Source organism: Quercus lobata, unplaced genomic scaffold, assembly GCF_001633185.2.
Source record: "Quercus lobata isolate SW786 unplaced genomic scaffold, ValleyOak3.0 Primary Assembly Scq3eQI_43, whole genome shotgun sequence".
Classification (NCBI taxonomy): domain Eukaryota; kingdom Viridiplantae; phylum Streptophyta; class Magnoliopsida; order Fagales; family Fagaceae; genus Quercus; species Quercus lobata.
In genome coordinates, this window is record NW_022154759.1 from 55,035 (window position 1) to 68,628 (window position 13,594).

Sequence of the window (13,594 nt, forward strand, 5' to 3'; positions counted from 1 at the left end):
GGAGAATATGAATTTGAATCCCTTTTATCAATTAGAATGGATATCAGTTGTTTCTCAAAAAAGAATGGATATTAGTTATTATAAATTATTAGTTTAATTTCGTCTTGAACATGTCAATTATTCTAAATTAAATAATAATGATTCTCCCTTGTGTGTGTGTTTGTTTCTCAAAAAAAAAAAAAAGTAATTGTCACACATGACTTAAGAAAGTGTATTGTGTGTAGTATAATTTGTTTCACCCTCACTTAAAAGTTACCATGGATTTTGAGTGGAGTTATGGTGTACTTTTGTATTAGATACGATGTTACTATGATAACTCTTAGATAAGAAAACTACTTTGGTCGCCTCCTTCTATCCATTTTTTTCTCAGCAAAAAATAGATACCTCACTCTTTTAAGAAGTTAAATAATTTCTGTAAAATGAAGTGATTCAATTTTGTAGTTAGATCAAAAAGTTTGAAGGAGTTATTACTCTATTTGTATGATTATGACAGTTAATTTTGATGATAAGTAAAGACACAGGTGACATTAAAGTATTAAGCCATTTTCAAAAGTTCAGATATGAAATTGAATTTTCAAAAATGAAATAATAGTTTGGCCTAATAATGAAAGTGGAAATTCATTCATGTTTACTAGCTCGGCGTTGCTGATCCTGAAAATGGAAATGTTATCTACAATTATTAGGGGGAGACAGAAATCGGATTTGGAATAAGACTTATTTAACTTTTAAGTAGAGAATGTTTTCTAAAGTCTCTATCAGGTTTAATAAATAAATAAAAAATTAGGTTTGATTTTTCCACAAAAATAATTCATATGGATGCGAATGCGACATGTATATTTGGAACAATTAACAATTACATTGATGCCATCTTATATTTGAATTATGTAATTGATATTTTTGTTATTGTAAGGACGCGATTCGTGACGGACCGTAACAGTGTCGGGTTCGCACGTGAAAAGGCCCCTAACAATATCATTTGTAGAGCGTGGGTTTGGAAGGTTAGGCCTTGTTCGATAGGCGGTGGGTTTTTCGCGGTGTTCGTATGAACTTAAGCTTTCCTACACCCCTGGAGTCTTTCTCCTGGAGGTGGGCTGGGAGGCCCTGGTTTCTGGCCATTTTTCCCAACCCCCTCTATAGATTACTTACTCTTCCTTTTATACTAGCTCGCGTCCACTGTCCTTCGTCCACGCGTAAGGTTAAACTTTCCAAGATTGATACTTGTCCCATCAGTCCATACTCAAAGTCGTTGGGGATGGTTGTAAAAGCCAAAGAATGCGGCTCTGTCGGGTTCAGAACATTAAATGGCAATAATAGCAGCTTTCCCTGGATATTTTAGATCTTTCTTCCATGTTCCAGTCCTATACCGTTTTTACCCTTCCCTTCGGAGGTACTGTGGGTCTGCCGAGGACTGAACTACCCTCGGCGGTACCCAAAGGCTATTTCGTTGAACTTGGGCCATAATCCTCCTCGGCCTGGGCCTTTGGACTCTCCCTGGGTAGAGGGGCCTGGCCCATAAATCATTTGCGCCCCACAGTTATAATTCTAAATTTACTTTTCCAATATAGATAAAGATAAAGAATTCATGTAAGATGAAATATCAATTTATGTAAATTGATATTTCACCAAAAATAAATTTAGTTGTCCAATATTAAAACTTCAAAGGAAAAAAAAAAAGGATAAAGAATTTATTTATAGCGAAATTTCTTGGTGGAAAATTATTTAGGATTTTGTTTTACTAATAAGAGGATATTCAAACTTTTTGGGAATCTTTTTACTAGATTTTGATTTTCCGACCCAAACCTTACGCTAACCGCGTTGCGTTTGTATTTCATAAAGTCTTTAGCATGATTTGGATTGTTGGAAAGTGTTTTCCTCTTTGTGGGGCCAACTTGCAATTGCTATATTGACTCTTGAATCAAATAATAAACAACCAAACATTGATTGATGTTCTCAACTCTCAAGAGGGAAATGGATAAGAATCATCCTCACAAACTCCAGCCAAGTACTTGATTTTTTTTTTTTAATATATATATATATATATATATATATAAAACAAAGACTTTCTAGCTGAGTAATCTGGACCCCAAAAAGAAAAAGAAAGAGAAAAAAAAAAAGCTCTAAAAGTTTGTAGAAAAGTGAGTCTACACGTTTTTACTACAAAGAGTGTTGATTCATTCAGCCGTAACCAAAGGTTTGTCTAGTCTAGATCAACATGTGAATTGATCTAGACTAGACTAAAGATTCGTAGACTAGGATCGTCTGTTGATCATCGAGACAATATCCAAAGACTCTCTAGCTGAGTAATTTGGACCCCAAAAAGAAAAAGAAAGAGAAACAAAAAAACTCTTTTGTAGAAAAGTGAGTCTACACGTTTTTACTACAGAGTGTTGATTTATCCAGCCGTAACCAAAGGTCTGTCTAGCCTAGATCAACATGTGAATTGATCTAGACTAGACTAAAGATTCGTAGACTAGGATCATCTGTTGATCATCGAGACAATATCCAATGAGAGGGACGTGGTTAGGGTGATGTAGCTAGCAAGCCAACGGCAACTCGTTATTTAGGTGAGAATTATGTAAAATTTGTGTGTGAGAGATTGTAAAGAACTTTAAGTGTGTATGCATTAAAGGATTATCTTAATATGAAACAGAGGTCAAACAATTTGAGATAAAGAAAGTAAGTCATTAACTACAAATTAATATTTTATAATATTTTTACAAATAGTTGTCGTGACCAATTTTTATTAATTCTTATTTGGATTGGTCACTCACGCCATTTTTTTTACTTAGGCACCGCTTTCCACGTAAAGAGTCTATATACCTGTCATTTTTGGTTAACAAATGTCCTAGCAAACCTATTCGGATTCTTGAAACTTGAAAGCACCGCCAAAAGCCATAAATAATTACTCTTTTTTTTTTTTTCAATAATTACTCACCCACATATATAATGCTCCTATGCAAAGTCCAAAACTTAAAAAAAGCTAAAAGTCATTCATGGATTTGCAGAGGGGCTTACCTCTACTTTTCCAACAATACAAGGCACTGTTCCAGAAAAACTTTCTCCTCGCAAAGCGAAACAAAAAGTCCACGTTGGTCCAACTCTTTGCGCCCTTCATATTCGTGTTCCTCCTGTTCTGCATTCAAAAAGGCAGCAAGCGTAACCATGCCGAAGTCACTGATCCAAAGGCGGCTGTGTCGTTCCCAATCCCACCATGTGAACGCAAGGCTCACATCAGGAAACCCTGTTTCGACTTTGTGTGGAGTGGAAATGGAAGCGCCACCATTAACACCATTGTCACTGCCATTATGAACAATAATCCTGGCCGTCAGATTCCCTTAAACAAGGTATGTATACAATATCAATAATTCAGTTTTCTTGTGTACCAATCCTACTTGTCTTTGGATTATGTGGGTGTTACTTTACATGTCAATATTTTATACTGCATTTTTTTTTTTTTTTTTTGGAGTGATGTTAGGGTTATTACAATATTAATAGATTGAGCTTACAATTGATGTTACAAAATACAAAAATAAAAAATAATTATAGTAATAAAATAAATGACAAAGTTTATCTACAAAATTGATTGTAAGTTAAGTATATAACTTTACTTAATAAAATAAACATTGCTACATATTTTGAAAATTTAATCGCTGAATTATATGTTCTTTAATATACATGTCAAATTTTGTGTCAACCGGATATTATTTACTATATGATCTATATAAGCTTATATTTTATGCATAATATTAAATTATAAAAAATTGCAATTTATACAATTTATTAATGACATAACTATTGATCTTTAATTTTCAAAAAATTTTGCAAGCGTAGAAAATATTAAAAAAAAAAAATGTAATCTAATGGTGGATTTGTCAAAATTCACCTCTAATAAAAAAATATTGAGTAAGATTGTAACCCTAGGTTACAACCAATTTTGTAGCTAAACTTTATCCTAAAATAAAATTCAAACATTCATGAGATAGTTGAAGCCTACCGATTACATTCATTGCCACGTTTGTTTTTGGAAATAGTTTGGTTTCAAACATGCTTGGAGCCTTAGCTTCAACCTTTAATGAGAAGATGACATGTATTATGTTGTGTGCAATGCACATAACTTACTTGGTTGATTGGTTAGTTAGATTAAGTTTGATTATGTGACTCATGTGCATTGCATATGACAATGACACATTTCATCTTCCTATTAGGGGTTGAAGCTTAAGGCGACAAATACGTTCGGGGTCAAACTTTGTCCTTAGGTTTTAGGCTATGTAGTAAAACTTGTAGTGCATTTAGCATTTCCTTTTTCTTTTGGTGGAAAATATGGTAATGGATGCTACCTTAGTCTCATATTGTTGGTTATGTTTAGAAAATCAAATTTTGTAAGGGAGCATTATTTAAGATCTTATTGTTTAGTTAAAAATGATGAGTTTCCAAAACCATCTTCATTAATTTAAACTTTAGTAAAAGAATGGTGTTAACTTTTTAAATAAAATAAAGGGTAAGTTAGGAAATTTATTTAGTAGCTTTTCAAAGAGGACTACATTTTAGGATATCCCAAAATGGAATAAAGGACCAATAATTTGGGACAAAGGGAGTATTTGTTTACTAACACTTGGTTTGGCAGTACCAATTGCAAATACAATTAGTATATTTTTTTTGATAAACAATACAATTAGTATTTTTATTTAAAATTATTATGGTGCGGAAATATTATTGTTCATATAAAAAATGAGGTTGTCATTGGTGAGAATTTGGTCTTTTTTGAAATTTTGCACTTTGTTTAGTTGATGAGAAAATGAAAGGGGAAAAAAGTTAAGAAAGAAGATAAATACAATAAGCCAGCCTCCTCAATAATAAATATTTCAAATATTAATCATTCATAACATTGCATGTTATGTTGGGAACTAACTTCGTTCCCGAGGTGTTATGAGTTTTGTAGCTTAGTGAGTTTTATTGAGAACTCCTTTTTCGTATAATGCTTGAGCATGGTGAGATTTCTTATAAAGTATTTCATAAGATACTTTCTTCCTAAGTGTTAATTTATTCTGACAAAACTTCTGCAATGAGAAACATCAATAATAGATACATCCTTTGCAAACTAATGGCCAGCCTTTGAAGGAATGCATGTGGATCATTAGCACGCATATGTAACTCTACGCTCAAAATAGATCTATGGCTAATATTTTTAGAGTGGGACATGGGAAATTTGTGTGTTTTCTTAGTTAGTTAGAAAAAAAAATCAGCAATTTAGATAATAAAAGTGTTCAAAATTTAGGCCAAAAAGTAAGCTAATAAGCTCTTACGGGCTTGGACCAAACAAGGCCTCTAAACAATGCAATGTCTTTTTCTACTATAACTTATAACTGGGTCATTATACCATAATATCACATTAAACTAAGATGTCTCTCAAAAAATATCTTCCCAAGATGTTTTCATTAAAAAAGAACCAAGGTTGATTGTTCAATTTCAGTGTTAAAAATCTTTTGCTTTTCTATTTCCAACCAAAATATTTGGGCAGGACTATAAAGAAACATACTGCATGTGCATATTTAGAACATCATGTACCATGAAACCACTGGTTCTGTAACTTGTTTGTGCAGGTTAAAGCATTTAGAACACAGGATGACGTAGATGCATGGCTTTTAAGCAATCCTAGGCGGTGTCCAGGAGCTTTGCATTTTGTAGTGAGGAACAAGACTGTGATAAGCTATGGCGTTCAAACTAATTTAACTTCAATTACTAATCGAGAAGATCGCACATTTAAATTTCAAATTCCACTGCAGTTGGCTGCAGAGCGTGAAATTGCTAGGTCTCTCATTGGAGGTCATAAACATTGCCTTCATATGTTTCTGGTCAATAGTTAATAGGTCCTTTATTTTATATGATTATCTTTTTCTCTCTACTTCTTGAATTTCAGATCCGAACTTTAGCTGGATAGTTGGGCTTAAAGAATTTGCACACCCAAGAATGGAATTCTCCTCTTCTTTGGATGCAATGATACCTCCATTTTTCCTCGCAGCTGTGATGTTTGGTTTTGTGTTTCAAATGGGTTCATTGGTCACAGAGAAAGAGCTCAAACTTCGGCAGGTACTCGCTATCTAATGTCTGAACTTATAAAGATGGAACTAGGGCATGCATGCTAGCCCTTGCCGGATTAGTACTGTTATGTGTTTCATTCCACTTTCTTCTCTTATTTTTTGGTTTCTCTGTTCTCAATTATTTCCAACAGGCAATGACTATGATGGGTCTCTATGACTCTGCTTATTGGTTGTCATGGCTCACATGGGAGGGAATTCTTACAACTCTTTCATCACTTTTAACGGTTCTCTTTGGAATGCTGTTTCGATTTGATATTTTCTTGAAGAACAGCTTTGCAGTTGTCTTCCTTTTGTTCTTTCTTTTCCAAATCAATATGGTAAATTTCTTTCTTGCAACACTAGCTATACTATGATGAAATTTCAGAAAAATTGTGTTCAATTTTTCATTAAGGGGATTTGACTTCGAAATTTATTTCAAAGAAATAAGCAACAGAGACATATGTTGTTCCAAATAGAGCTACAATAAAGGAGAAAATCTATATGTAAGCTACAGTAGTTAAAATGCACATGTTCAATATATATAAGCTTTCATATGCCCTTAAATCTTATTCTAAGACTTCTACTGAAAAAGAAAAATTGAAAAAGTTCACTCCTCTGTAAAAGAAACTTAAGCAATTGAATCAATAAGAAGTTAAGCAGTCTTGAAAGTAATTATATTTTTCCTGATTATTATTCCTTTATTTGGTAATTGGTATGCGTTCAATTTGTAATTGAAAATGTATTTTTTTAATATATTATGCCTAATTTTTTGATTTTTTTTCTAACTTATGATGATAGCTTAGTTTTGCATTCATGTTGTCAACTTTCATTCGCAAGTCATCTTCAACAACAACAATGGGATTCTCTATATTTGTCATTGGCTTCATAACTCAGGCAAGATTCTAATAATAAATCCTAAGAAAATGGGTTTTCCATTTGATTGTAATAATTTATTTATTTATTTATTTTATTTTTATTTTTTTGTCTCAGATAACAGTAGCATTTGGATTCCCCTATGATCAATCCGTTGCTATAAAGTATAGAATTATGTGGTCATTTTTTCCACCAAATCTGCTTGCCCAGGCCCTTAACATGTTTAAAGATGCGAGTTCACAGCCTGAAGGTGTTGGCATTAGCTGGGATAGGCGGGCTGACTGTCCACCAGACAGTAGTGATTGCGTAATGACAATTGTAAGTACACACTTCAAATCTCAATATCTTAATATCAATCTACATCAACATAGCTTTCCTTTTATGTTCTATCCTTTTTCCACTAATTACATTTTTGTTCTCTTTCTCTAAGTAAAGTTGGTCATAAAAGTTCAAATGTCTTTTCTCATGTTCTTTCAGGATGGTATATATAAGTGGCTTGCATCTACATTTTTCCTGTGGTTTGTTTTGGCTATCTACTTTGATAACATAATCCCAAATTCATCTGGTCTGAGGAAACCATTGTTCTACTTTTTAAATCCTTCGTATTGGACAGGCAAAGGTGAAAACAAGGTGAAAGGTAAATTCTTGATATATATGTGGCCACTGCTTCTCCTTGTTAGCTGATATCAAAGATAGACACTTATTTTGTAGTTTCTTTTTGCAGAGGGCAACATTTGCAGGTGCATTGGTTTAGAGCCATTGCCTGAGCTTATTACTCCAGATGATGAAGATGTCCTTGAAGAGGAAAACCTTGTAAAACAACAAGCCAGGGAGGGGATAGATGATCCAAATGCTGCAGTTCAGATACATGGCCTTATAAAAACATATCCTAAGACCATAAAAATTGGTTGTTGTCGATGCAAACAGACTCCACCTTACCATGCTATTAATGTAAGAATTGTAGGAAAGTATAATTTTCCATGTTAATATAAGAATATCTTGACATCTAACTTTTGTTGCATGCTTTGGAGGAGAAGAAAGTTGTTTTCATCCCTCCATTATATTTTAGTTTACACATAGTTATGAGGACTTAACATTTCATAGTTTCTATATTTAGAGATGTTTGGGAAATTGACATAAACAATGTATATCATGAGTTTAGTGCACATTTTATGACTTTCCTGTTTCTCCATTATTTAAAATTTTATATTGCATTACTACCTTAGTGGACATAGCTTGTCCAACATGAATAAATACAATTTATCAAATTGGTTGATAGTTGTCAAAAAATGGTCATTTGGAAGAATCAAGTTAAGGGCAAATTCTGCTATAATTACTTGAGCAGGTGTATAATTGGAGCTTAGGGATCTCAATATGAATGTTGTAGGAAAAATTGAACACATGACACAAACCATGATTATTCATTTGTTATGATAACCACTGCCTTTGTGCAAATTTACTCTAGGGCTTATGGGTGAATTTTAGAAAAGATCAGCTATTTTGTCTTCTTGGACCAAATGGAGCTGGAAAAACTACAACAATCAATTGTTTAACAGGAATTTCCCCAGTGACTGGAGGAGATGGTAGGTTCTCTTCCATTTTTTTTCTTCCCTTTTTTGGGTTCATGATTTACAATTTCCTTGGAATGTAATTGCATTGTACAATACCTTGTTAATAGCAACCATTTATGGACACTCTGTTCGAAATTCTGTTGGCATGTCAAACATCCGAAAACTTATAGGAGTTTGTCCACAGGTAATAGCCCCTCTGTTTCTCAAGTTTTTGTGTCAATAGCATGCATAGTTTAAGTCTATATAATCAAAAATCTTTCCACTAAATAGCGATAATATATTTATTAGGAAATTAGATACTAACACTTGCTTGGATCTTGTATCACCATATAGTTTGATATTCTTTGGGATGCGTTGTCTGGTCAAGAGCACCTCTACCTCTTTGCAAGTATCAAAGGCTTACCACCAAATTATATTGAATGGGTAGATTCCTTCTTACCATTGATTAAGGACTCTGAACATGTTTTTAATTGGCGAAAATGGGTAACTAACCCTAATTTTCTAACTATATAGTTAGTAGTTCTGGTTACCAAACTATATTATTTACTAGTATCTCGAGTCTAAAAGACTCGATTTTGGCCTATAAATCGAGTCTCAAAGACTCGATTTCCATGGTCTGATGTGGCATTTTTTTCCTACTTGGAAATCGAGTCTTTAAGGCTCGATTTATAAACCAAAAAAATTTAAAAAAATTTTAACTCTCAAGTACAAGCCAGCTCGATTTATAAACCAAAAAAATTTTAACTCTCAAATCTCTCGTACAAGCCAAAATACACAAATTTTTTTTTTTTATAAGAAATCCAGAAACACAACAATCAGATCAAAGGGAGAAAGAATCAGATCAAATAGGAGAGGCGACCTGCCCAGAACATATTAGAGAAGAACCCAGAGAAAAAAAAAAAAAAAAAAAGAGAGAAGAACCCAGAAAAAAAAAAAAAAAAAAAAGAGAGAGAGAGAAGAACCCAAAACATCAGAGAAGAACCTGGATCGGTCGGCCTGGGTCGCCGCGCACCGCGCTACCTGGCCTGGGTTCTTCTTTCTCTGTTTTTGTTTTTGTTTTTGTTTTTTTTTCTCTGGGTTCTTCTGGGTTTGGGTTCTTCTGAGTTCTTCTTTGACCTTTATAAGGTTTATAAATCGAGTTTTAAAGACTCGATTTTTATGTGGTCACTACATGGAAAAATATGCCACATCGGAAATGATTAGACCATGAAAATCGAGTCCCTAAGACTCGATTTATAGGCCAAAATCGAGTCTCATAGACTCGAGATGCTAGTAAATAATATAGTTTGGGAACTAGAACTACTAACTATATAGTTAGAAAATTAGGGTTAGTTACCCATTTTCGCCTTTTTAATCCCAAACTAAGCATCTACTTGTAATTTTCTTTGAATATGTTGTTCTAAATAGATGCTTATTTCCATTCTTGATGAGCTCATTTGATACAAAATGACTCTTCAAACTCTCCACTTCTTAAAGACAAAAGCTTTGACTCAAATGCAGATTGCTCATAAATTATTGGATGAGGTGAGACTCGCTGAATCAGCCAATGGAAGAGCTGGCAGTTACAGTGGTGGAATGAAACGTCGCCTTAGCTTTGCAATAGCCCTTATTGGTGATCCGAAATTAGTCATTTTAGATGAACCGGTAAACAGATAAGAAATCTTCCTTTTATACATTGGTTTACTTGATATGTTTATGTGATGTAATTTGTGATTTGCAGACAACTGGCATGGATCCAATATCAAGAAGGCATGTTTGGGATATAATAAAGGATGCAAAGAGAGGGCGTGCAATTGTACTAACAACACACTCAATGGAAGAAGCTGACGTCCTAAGTGATCGGATAGGAATCATGGCAAAGGGTAGGCTTCGTTGCATTGGAACATCAATCAGGTTAAAGTCAAAGTTTGGGACAGGTTTTATTGCCAATGTGAGCTTCTCTAGAAGTGATGTTGGACAAGCTTTTCCTCTTGAAGATATAATCACTGAAACTCATGAGGCTGTAAAGCAGTTTTTTAAATATGTAAGTTGAATAAGTACAATGATCCAAAATTTGTTTGGGCTCACAAATGGTTGGTTTTTCTTATATTGGGAAAATTTGGACAGAATTTGAACATAGAGCCAAAAGTGGAGAATGAGGCCTTCCTAACTTTTGTCATTCCTCATGATAGAGAGAGCCTTTTAAGGGTAAGCGTGCTATGCTTTCTACTTTGTTATCTTCACATGGAAACTATCTTTTGTTCTTGGTTTTCAATTTGAACTTGGATGAAACACAAATCACTGTATATGTTAATTAATACATGTGTTGGGTACACATGTATGAGTTAAAGTCTCACGCGAAGAAAAAAATATAAATATAAATTGAGGTATTAATATAACATACTTGGGCCCAAAGGCTTAAGCTTTTGATTTAAGTAGTGTCCTAATATCTTATATTAAGTCCTTAACAGTCTTCCCGAGGTTTTATCTTCCCAACATGTTATATCGTAGCCAATGTTGGTGTGCACAAGGTGGTAAGGTTGTACCTTTTGTAGATAGGGTAGGTACAAGTCCTTGTCATAGTTGGAGCAAGGACAGGTTGCATGTACTTGGAGCCAGCACAAGTTGACGTTGACGTATGGGGTTCCCATAGTAGGATTTGTTCATGACCCATAAAGAGGTCTTGGAGCCCACAAAGGGGCAATGCACTCACTCTTGAGGAGAAGATTGTTGGATATATATATATATATATATGTGTGTGTGTGTGTGTGTGTGTGTGTGTGTGTGTGTGAGTAGAAGTCCCATAGGAAGAAAAAATGAAAAAGTTGAAAAGAATTAATATAACATACTTGGGTCCATTTCAATAGGCTTAAGTTTTTGGCTTGAGTGATGTTGTCCCTACTACCATATAGGATAGGGATTTATGATCCTTTCCCTATTGAATTAGCTCAGACGCAGTTGCACACTTCCACAATTCACATAAAGCATTCTTTGGGTTATCTTGAAAAGGAAAGGGAATGAATGTTTTACAAGAAAAAGTATATAAGCCAAAATGCGATTCATGACATGCTTCTAGAAAGATTAGATGCTATATTTACAATGCCAAAAAAAAGGACCTTGATTACAACAAAATTTATTCTATAATTCTATATATAGCTTTCCTTGATGTTAGACTATTAGTTTTGGGGAATGATATTGTCACAATTTCAGCATTTATGTTTTTTTTTTTTTTTTTTTTTTCCATTGATGTTCGAACAGAAATTTTTCAAGGATCTCGAAGAAAGAAAGAGAGAATTTGGAATAACTGACATCCAAATTGGCCTTACAACTCTTAATGAAGTTTTCTTAAACATTGCAAAGAAGGCAGAGCTAGAGAGCGCCATTGCTGAGGGGAGGTTAACAACTTTGACTTTAACATCGGGAACCTCATTTCAGGTACATAATTTATTTTATGTTACTATATTGTTTTAGAAAGCTACTGTTTAGTGCTTGCATATAGATTTGATTCATTTTATCTTTTAATTATAATTATTATTATGCAGATACTTATAGGAGCTCAACTAGTGAGGATTCCAGAAAGTGAGTCTGCAGAAAATCCTACTGGTCTTATGGTAGAAGTATACTGGGACCAAGATGATGCTGGTAACCTCCGCATTTCTGGCCACTCAGATGAGATGCCAATACCTCCTGGTGCTCAAGCAATGGCCTCTTCATCAAATTCTAACACAGACTCAGGCCAAACAGGACCAATTCAAGCAATTGTGATTGATCCATCATTCCTAAATAGACATGATTAAACCCATCAAACTAGTAATATAAATTATAAATAATAAATTTACTTAGAATGTTATTGTATATTGTACTTTCAATCATCACAACCATGTGGTAACATGTGATTTGGTTAATACATGTCTCTAGCTAGGTTACCAAACCTAGGAAAAAGTATCTTATATATCAGTTATATGTAGCATCTCTCTCACATTATGAGGGCCCCCTCCACCTATAGGATCCACACGAAGTGAGAGATGTCAATGTGGCTAATACATAAGATACCACCTCCAAACCTAGAGTGTAGCTAGCCAGCAGCCATAAAATATGTAGTAGCAAATTTCTAGTTTGACCAAGTGACACAGAGCTATGACTGATGGGAGGGCTTCCAGGTGATAAACGATTTATTATTTTGTGTAACAATTGCGTGCAACCTCCCTCTTACTTATCCCACCCCAATATGAGAGAGATGTTGCATGCAGCGATTACATATAATGCCATCCCGTGATAAATGATGGCCAATAAAAAAATGGGAGTTACTTGGTACTCAATCCACCACTTTAGAAAATAAGAAGGTAGTTGTCTAGTGAAAAATGCTGCTCCTTTTGAATCAATGGAGAAACTCATGTGCCTTGACTTAGCTCTAAGTTTTTTAGTTCTCTTCCCTGTGCAAGAAGTTAGTGGAAGATGTTGGTACATGGCATATATGATAAAGATGTTGGCTAAGGAGTGTTTAGGTAGATATTTGGAAAGGCCATCAATTGGTTCTATCAACCTGAGTTCAAAGTAAAAGGGAGTCAAGCCCAACTCACGATAGTTGTATTTTTTTTTTTTTTCGAGGAAAAGATATATAGAAACAATACACTCTGGTATAAGATAGAGGCTAGTGGTGCAAGACAAAGAAGAACATGCAAGGACTCACTAATGATAGAGACAAAGGGAATATCCATTAAAGTATTGCACAAATTATAGAAATAATTGCCTTTAATGCTATATAACATAGTGGGGAGAATGATGCAAATGATGAAGGAAAGAGAAAGTAGACACTACTTGTCTCACCACACACACAAACACTATTTCCTTAGGTGACTTAACTCTTTTTTTATGACCCATCTAACTTGTGACCTAACCTTTTTTAAAATAAATTAAAATAAAATTTCTCTGGGTGCACAACTCAAGTCAATCAATAATTTTAGCAACTGCTATTTTATGATCCTAATGTTCCATATGGATTAAATGTAAGCTTAACCATATGTATATAAGCTCTTAGACACCCTTCCCTTGCAAACTAGTTTTTAAGGGTGAGTTCTACCCATAAGTTTGTAT

General features: G+C 34.1%; 1 protein-coding gene across 7 annotated transcripts; it reads left to right on the forward strand.

The window, feature by feature from the left end:
- The first annotated feature begins 2,942 nt into the window (after positions 1–2,942).
- On the forward strand, positions 2,943–12,373 carry LOC115973265 (ABC transporter A family member 2-like). Of its 7 annotated transcripts, none has more exons than XM_031093522.1 (16): positions 2,944–3,344; positions 5,601–5,823; positions 5,918–6,087; positions 6,230–6,415; positions 6,876–6,971; positions 7,161–7,268; positions 7,428–7,587; positions 7,675–7,901; positions 8,416–8,533; positions 8,629–8,705; positions 8,855–8,944; positions 10,022–10,165; positions 10,242–10,544; positions 10,628–10,708; positions 11,759–11,935; positions 12,043–12,373. In XM_031093522.1, the coding sequence occupies exons 1-16, from the start codon at positions 2,994–2,996 to the stop codon at positions 12,295–12,297; spliced, it is 2,766 nt and encodes a 921-aa protein (XP_030949382.1). In that variant the 5' UTR covers positions 2,944–2,993; the 3' UTR covers positions 12,298–12,373. The 7 variants fall into 7 exon arrangements, with proteins under 7 accessions (XP_030949381.1, XP_030949385.1, XP_030949382.1 ...); XM_031093520.1 differs by having other exon boundaries at positions 6,915–6,971; positions 7,068–7,268; XM_031093523.1 differs by having other exon boundaries at positions 6,915–6,971.
- Positions 12,374–13,594: the final 1,221 nt, after the last annotated feature.